Consider the following 8,128-nt stretch of genomic DNA (forward strand, 5'->3'; position numbering starts at 1 on the left):
AAGATTTTTACTCATCAAAGTATTGGTAGGTATCAAAAGGCATTTCTTTATTGTTGTGTGGAATTGCAACGGTTGGACAATCCTAAATGTACACATCAATCTAACTCCACACCAAGGGATCTAATCTCTTGCTGAAACACACTTTCTCCTCATCTAGTCTGCTGTATAGCCGCTGTATGGATTGTTTAAGCGAGCAATGTCGTTGACATATCTTGCAGTAAACGTTTAGTATTATAATCTGAATATTGTTTTCATAATTATATTGAAAAATTAATAAAAGATGACAAATTGAACTTAACGTGTACTAAATTATTTCAAAAATATTATCCACATGTTGAAATCTCTACGGTCATAAGTCGTTAAGTATGTCAAAGAAGATCAAAATATGATAGTATCGGCGTTTGATCATAGCAAGTCACATCGTAGTCTTACAGGGATGTCGTTCATTTTCTTCTATTCTTCAAGTAATTGTCCCCTAATATTTCGCTTTCTTTAACAATAGTTAAACTAAAGTAGAATATATCTTCCTTAACAATATCATTCTTTGTTTCAAATTTCTAAAGCCATGCAATGCACACCGCAAGAAAACACACTTGACAAATGTAGGGATGCTGCGGTTGTCGTTTTCAAACTTTCATCTTATAGGATCATTTGTAGTCAGTACTTGACGAACTGAAAGATGATGAAGACAACCAATAAAATAACCCCCAGGGCGATCGCAGAAATGTTGAGGAACAGTGCTGCGCTTGACGCTTTTTTGGCCCGGTCGATGTCCCCAGAAGACTTAGCGTCATTCGCCTAACAAACAAACGACCAAGCAAAAAAAAAACAGAAAACAATCCATCAAATGACATACTTGGCGAATGACAAGACTGGGGTCATACTGTTTTCATTTGTATTGAAACAATAAAATACTGAATACAGTTGGATGCTATGTTCACCACACTCAACAAAGACACATTTACACTACAGTATGATACAAGAAGAAGTAGAATAGATCTTTAATAGTATGCCATCTTAAACTTCCAATGAGATCCTATAACGCCATTATGGCGAGTCTCACCTTGCTCGATTGGGCTATCGCGCAGAGGCCGATGGGCCAGCAGCAGCAGAGGCACGTGAAAACGGAAAGGCCCATGTAGGTAGGTACGTCGCCCTCTTCCGTCGTCACGCTGGTTCGCTGGTTTAAAAACAAACAGTTTATAAAGAAAACGAGAAAACTATGCTTCCCATTCTCTAAGTATCATATTACAACATTTTTGAATAAAATGTTGCCATAATGTTAACACAAAGATAAAGAAACACGCAATACTTCCCCTTCTATGGACTTCGGTAAAAATGTTGCAATGACTTCCGGGACTTGTCAATGCCACAATGTCTAATGACTTCTTTGTAAGTGAAACACAGGTTGATACTAGCTAGGTTGACACAGAATCTGCTGGCCGTATCTACATGGTGCTACTTATTTCAGGAGAAAAGTCCGCAAAGGCAAAATTTATATAAATAGAACAGGGAAAGTCCTAACATTTATCCGAACACCACTGTTGATTTCAATTTTTACCACTCTCTCACCTAAGGTTATTGATTTCTAAAAAGGGCAACGCTTTTAGATAACTGATCAGAATGACCTGAGTTGGTAGATCTCAAGTGCCAAATAGTGCTATAGCAAATGCACGCTTTTACTTACGTACCTACATGCACCCAGTTCCTCTCGTTGCTATGTTGTAACACCAGGGATCAATGTCGTAACTTCAACCAAAAGGTTACGACCAAAATCTGCAATCAATTGGCAGCAGCCACCCCCTCCCCTCCCCCTGTTAAATCTGAACAATATAATCACACGATAGCAAGAGAATAAGACAGCAACGTCTCACTTAGTAGAAGTATGAATTCACCTTTAGACATTGCAAAGGAAATGTTCGAAACTTATTGGAAAAGTAATCATATAGACTTTTCAACCAAAATGTTTGGATACCTCCTCCTGACATTCCATCAAGGGACGGTTGGCACATGCCACCACTGGTGATGGCCGTGTTGTCTGTCCAGAAGGGTCCAATTGTTGCAGTGGACCGTACCGCCAGCTTGGAGGACCCTTCTGTTCCGGTAAGTGCTGTTGCTGTAGGAGCACATGTTGCACTGGGTACAGGCTATCCTGCTGCCGTTCGTCCTTCATAGCAACCCATACTTCTTGACTTTTTTCCAAATAAGCGGGAGGGGGAGAAGACTCATCTCCAGTCGCCATTGCAGCACTCGCTTGACTGAAAAGTTGTGCTATACTAACATCGCTACCAATTATATATATACCCTTTTGCGACAAGGAAGTAAATTCAACGGGAAACGGCTTTTTAAGAGAGAGAAGAGAAAGCAGAACCACTTTGAAGAAAAGAATAGCGGCAGTTCAAGGGTAACTGATAAAATCTAAGAGGTCATGATAACCGAATAACAAAGCTAGTTTTAGTAACTTTACATTGACTCCCTCCACTCACTTCCTGTAACTCTACTTATAATGTATTCTGACAGACAACAACCCACTAAACTAAAGATCACATACCACTAGTATACCAGCAATATTTAAGATTTTGTTTGAATTTGCCATCCTCGGGTCACTGATGTTATCATGCACAAACAAAATCAATTTCCTCCTGCCTGCCGAACAAAAACTTGCATAATGTTTGTATCGTTACTATATATAACATTTACGATGAAAGCGTCACAGTAACGGTAAAAGTATTTTTAAAAAAACAAATAAAAGGCTCAGTCACCAACAGAACGTCTGACTGAAAAAAATTGAATCTTAACATTGTTTACATTCTTTACAAAGAGAAATTACACGCAACGGGAAAAGATAACTAAAGGGAACAAATATCTTGAGTTGAGTGTGTTATTTTACAGAACAGAAAAGCAGAACCAACAAAATGACTGATAATGTAACAATTAAAATCACATTAGTTAACTAAATGTTTACCTTTTCAAAGAGCAATGAAATGCAATCAGTTTAGCACGTGCTCTCTTTTTTGTCAGAAATGTTACATAAACAATTTTTGAGCTCTCCTATACAGACTTTGCAGCGCAGAGAATGTTTGCTGTCTGTGCGACCTTGCTCAGAACGTATGGCCAAATCATGCGGTACCAATTGGGTGATAATTCTAACTACCACACATGCACAGTGATCACGGCATTCGTCTTGATTTTCGAGGCTGTAGAAACGTTTAGGAGGTAGTAAAAATGAGGCGATTTTTCTTCCCTGTACTGCACCTTTCTTGAACAAGATGTTAGAATTGAGACATTTATTTTGACTCTTTGAGTGGCGTTGAATGCTTGAGTGGCTAGGTTAGTTGACAGAAAAGGTCACTGGTAGATTCCTGGCGTTGTGTTCCTGAACAGACGTTTCGTCTGTTCAATCAGGTATAACAATTAGCCTGGTTACCATCCTATTTCTACCGGGGCTCCTTACACTCACTTCCCTAAAAAAAACGATTCCAACTACTGTCTTAAAACCCTCATGGTGTCTCGGAATGTACTCTACGGCTTTAAGAAAAGGCTATATAACCTTTACTTTACCTAAATCTAGACAATCAATACTTCAGTAATATATCACGTACATCATAAGAAGGACAATATATGACAGACAAGTTTGAATGTAAAACACCTGTGGTCGTGTTGCCAGGTAATTTCTTGGTTTTGCCGGTTTTGCCTTTGCGTCGGCCCAAACTCAGACTCAAAGATTCAATTTGTTCTATCTCAAATTTCCTGTTGATATTATTATTTAAGGGTGCCTGTCCACCCCACTCATGTCCTACATATTTCCCAAAACATATATGCACATGAGCAGCAGTTAAAGTTGATCCAAATATCAGCTCTTTACCGGGTTTTTCGATTCTCGCTTAATTCGTCCATGTCCAAGCGATTCTACCATCTCATGGGGGATACATAATCATTGGCGTTGGATAGACGTCGCTAGAGCACCGTCAAATTTGTGAACAGGCAGATTTTCAGAGAAAAATACAGCCGACCCTCGGGTGATGTTGACATTTGGCGAGCTTGGACCGATCTAAAAATTCAGACGGCGTTCGCACGAATTGTAAAACCTGTTTCAGTAAGAAAGCAAGGCGATATAACCTCTAAGAACTCAGTCAAAACATACCCATCTCTCATCTAGTATTAAAATTGGTCTTTTTTCACGCAGACTATTCAGCGCCACACGTTTCCCAGTGCGGTTTAGATAAGTTCCAGCTGCCGATCCCAGACCTGTAACCTCAAAGAAACGTCGATTCAACTATTCGATCTAACTGATCTTCCTCCCTATTAAACGGTGACGATACCTGAAGTAAAGAAGATAAGGAATTCAAAGGTCCAAGAATCCAATTCCACTGCCAAGCCCTTAGCGTGAGTCTCTAAATAGCAGCAGACAATCGCGTTCGAGTCTCCAGCCCGCCTTTGACACCGGCGACGCTTTCAAGAGTTAAGGGCATGTAAAGGGCTTGGAATCATTCAATCAAAGAGATGGGCGTATGTTGACTGGTGAATACAAGCTGTCTAGACTGTGTGAATCTTATTGCAATAAAAAGGCGGTGTTTTTAGTCTGCCATAACCATAACCCTTGTACTAACCATAACCTTAACCATAATCATAATCCTAATCCTAATCCTTACCCTAACCCTTACCCCAACCCTAACTTTAAACTAATTTACTCTAACTTTATCCCTAACCATTGACCTAACTATAACCCCAACACTAACCCCAACCCCAAACTTAACCCCAAACCCAACCACCAACACTAACCCAAATCGTAACCACTACTCCTACCTCAACCCCAACCCCAACCCTAACCCTAACCCTAACCCTAATCCTAACCGAGGCCAAGTCCTATACCGTTACATAACCTAGCCCTAACCCTTACGATACTCCTAACGCTGATCATCACTATACACACTAATCCAGGAAGCCAAAAAATCGTCGGAGCAAGAATTTGGCGCCATCCCTCCCGCTCAAAGACGCCCTTGAGGCCCTTAAGCTTTACCTCTCTCGACCTTATAATTACCAACCGTAAGATCTCACAAGTGTTTACACTATGTATGAGCATGAGATGAATGCTACGTACGTGTGGGTCATACCTAGTTCGATTTGTATTCAAGTCCAAAATTCATGGCGTACCAGTGTAATAATGACATGGATTTACGGTGAAGACATTTTAATGATCAAGGGCAGGTCATGCATAGAAACACGTTTTTAATAAAAGAATGCAAGTCCCTATCCTACGATTGCCCAATCGTGAACTCTTTATTAGGCCTAGTTCCCAATTGCACCGGTGTCATTCAGGGATGTAGCCTAGACTCCGTTGCAGTCTTCGAATGGGGATGATTTTATTGTGTGTGTGTTGGGGGGGGGGGGGGGGGGGTATGGGGGGGCTCCGTTGGTTCGCGATTTTCAACGTTGGCTGGGTTCTCTTGTGCCGGGAAAGGGAGTTTGCCGAGGAAGTGAGTTTGCCGTGATAGCGATTTTGCCCCGTCCGGGCCGTTCGAAGACTGCAACGGAGTCTAGATGTAGCCCTGGCCAGACTTCAGCCAGAAATTTGTCCCGGTGGGCTGTCAGTTACCGGAGGAGTGCCCCTCGGTGTTCCCCACGGGTAGGTCACGGCGTCTACTTGTTACCATGCCCCGGGTTCAATTTAAGTCCGACTTAGATTCAACCCGGTGCCTGGCCAGGCCGAAAAATACCCCGTAAGCCGCAAGGTGTCCCACGGGGCCACTTAGGGGTCAACCTCGAAAGTGCCCCCCCCCCCCCCAAAAAAAACGTTTAGGCTGAGCACCTATTGCAATTGGGACCTTAGCCTGAAATAGTTCAAAATGTCACACATGTATGCCCTGACATCTTGTCCAAACGAATTGTTATTCTCATCACGTAGTAGTTTAATTTATACCACGTTCTACAAGGACGGCGCTCTACGACCTAAAACTTTCTACACGGATCGCTCAACGAAGTATGGAAAAATGTAAATCTCTTTAAGTTTTTTGTGTTTCGCTGTCATTTTAGTAATACTTTACATTTTGTATGGTATACCCAGTATGAGATCAAAGGTTACACGCGCCCGTTTAAGGTCGCAGAGAGAGCGCAGCGCGATCGCCGTCTAGTGGAAAGCTGACCTTGATGACGACAGCTATTGCCTTAGGCGGTACATCCTTATTTTGTTACACCTGCGCAACAGTTGGGCTGATTGTATTGAGAGACTTAGAAAGGTAGGTGTGTATAAAATTTGCTCAATCAAGATATATATACATATATATATATATATAACTATACAAGTAGTCTTATATTGTATATTTGCTACAGTAAACGTAAATTCATTGAAAGGTTAAAATGGCGCTTTTATTACCTATAGTCAGGGGTCGTTAAATTCAATACAAGTTAAAGGTCTGATGAAACTGTCTTGCTGCAATGTTATCAATACAAAATGCACTAGAACGTTAACAACGTGAAACCTGTGATATAAGCAGGCGCCGAATCTACAGAATAGCATACTATTGTAACGGTTAATCTAGTAAGACATGTACAGCACCCCTCCCCCAACAGTGCTTTGATTATTAATGATATTAAAATAATTTGTAATGTCTTTTATTGGTATTTTATTAGAATCACAACAATTCAATACCAATGAAGAGTCAGATATGTTCAAAATGCATTCAAATGACTAAACAGACAATCTAAATTGAATGCAATAGCATTTAAGCACCATACGTGCAGAATATGTCAAACTGTGTACGTAAAAAATATTTGTTGACAAAATAATGCCATCCCGGACGTTGTTTCTGGCAAACAAGCAACCGAAATGTTGTACGCTAACTCGAAGGTCGCTAGCTTCGCTTTAATTCGCGGCAGCTTTCGGCAGCGGACTAAGGCGAACAAGGCTGGACTGCAGGCTACATCCATTACGCTAATATTGTATGTTTTCAAGCATAAATGAAAAGTACGCTTTAAGCAGCGACGCAACAGTTCCATTTACTCATAAAACCTTGCATTCATTTTACAATCCACAATCAGAAATGGCGACTGAAAGTGAGCTTTACCCCCCTCCTCCTTACAATGTCGACCACCGAGAACAACCTCAAGGTTACGGGTTTCATCCGTACTACACCCAACAGCCACCGTACAACCCACACCCACCGTACAACCAACAACCACAGTACAACCAACATCAACACCCAACAAACATGCACCCCTACGGACAACAAACAACCACTGTCGAGATTTCGGTATCTTTAAATTTCTTGCAATACGTTTGACATTTTGCCAAAATACATACACATGGCGTTTATACATTGTAGCTGGCATTGATAGGGTGGGAGGGGGTACTGGAGTATTACACGTACCAATTTTCTCTTCTTTTTTTTTCCCCTCGAATTTGTAAGGTGCTGCCGAAGGACTACTATGGCCTGTCCATTTTCACTCTCATCTGTTGCTGTCTGCCTGTCGGCGTCGCCGCTTTGATCTTTTCTTACGAGGTAAGGGCCGTTTCCATGGTAACGAGTGATTGTGATCCCACCCCTGCCACCATTTGGTAGTTTGGCAATGATCACATACAGCGCCAGTGCTTTGTCCTCAGCGAAGATATGGAAATAACTACACTGATCTTAAACGTGACTTTGATTCTATATTCACCTCAAGATGATGCGATCTACTTGAGTGATTCCACAACGTCGTTTCCAGTGGGACTTGGGTTTTAGTCTGTTTTCCTGCGTATGTTCGTCCGTGTTGTGCATACGTCATGGTAAATGTAGGCTTCAGCGAAGGAGGTGTGGTCCTTAGAAACATAGGCGACATCCGATTACTTATAGCATATCTATTTATTTGCATCTGAAAGGCATAAAAAATGAAGCAATTAGAAAAGATGTGATTTTGATTTTTATCTGACCAATGTATCCTGTCACTGATAAAAAATGAGCTAATACTCGTCTATCACCACCTAGCTTAACAGCTGCAATCGGGTAAAATACACTTAAAAAAATGTATATATGAATTGGCCTTATAACATTATATACGTTCTGTTGTGTACATACATACATACAATGTACAAAAGATAATCTTCTGTAAAATCGCGATTTCAACGTTGGTCGGGTCTCTGGCCGAATCA

At 41.1% G+C, this 8,128-nt stretch overlaps 2 protein-coding genes across 3 annotated transcripts in view; one reads left to right on the forward strand and one right to left on the reverse strand.

The window, feature by feature from the left end:
- Positions 1 to 22: 22 nt before the first annotated feature.
- LOC118406971 (synapse differentiation-inducing gene protein 1-like) lies at positions 23 to 2,427 on the reverse strand. The gene is made up of 3 exons (XM_035807372.1): positions 1,976 to 2,427; positions 1,064 to 1,180; positions 23 to 798 (listed from the first exon to the last, which is right to left on the reverse strand). The coding sequence occupies exons 1-3, from the start codon at positions 2,240 to 2,242 to the stop codon at positions 658 to 660; spliced, it is 525 nt and encodes a 174-aa protein (XP_035663265.1). The 5' UTR covers positions 2,243 to 2,427; the 3' UTR covers positions 23 to 657.
- Positions 2,428 to 6,194: 3,767 nt separating this feature from the next.
- The window catches only part of LOC118406981 (proline rich transmembrane protein 1B-like), a 2,860-nt gene continuing 926 nt past the window's right edge, over positions 6,195 to 8,128 (forward strand). The window contains exons 1-3 of one of the 2 annotated variants that reach the window (XM_035807384.1): positions 6,195 to 6,236; positions 7,039 to 7,250; positions 7,407 to 7,499. In XM_035807384.1, coding sequence (XP_035663277.1) covers positions 7,041 to 7,250; positions 7,407 to 7,499 — 303 coding nt within the window. In that variant the 5' untranslated portion in view covers positions 6,195 to 6,236; positions 7,039 to 7,040. Of the gene's footprint in view, positions 6,237 to 6,994; positions 7,251 to 7,406; positions 7,500 to 8,128 lie in introns of those variants that run through there. The other variant, XM_035807385.1, reaches the window with a different exon arrangement.

This window comes from Branchiostoma floridae, chromosome 19, assembly GCF_000003815.2.
Source record: "Branchiostoma floridae strain S238N-H82 chromosome 19, Bfl_VNyyK, whole genome shotgun sequence".
NCBI lineage: Eukaryota > Metazoa > Chordata > Leptocardii > Amphioxiformes > Branchiostomatidae > Branchiostoma > Branchiostoma floridae.

Excerpts from the sequence above, each read along its gene's own strand:
- LOC118406971 (XM_035807372.1), bottom strand. The coding sequence starts at position 2,242 with ATGGCGACTGGAGATGAGTCTTCTCCCCCTCCCGCTTATTTGGAAAAA. Across the intron at positions 1,181-1,975 it reads TGATGGAATGTCAGGAGGAG|CGAACCAGCGTGACGACGGA; the intron begins GTATCCAAACAT and ends TTTTTAAACCAG. Across the intron at positions 799-1,063 it reads CGATAGCCCAATCGAGCAAG|GCGAATGACGCTAAGTCTTC; the intron begins GTGAGACTCGCC and ends TTTGTTTGTTAG.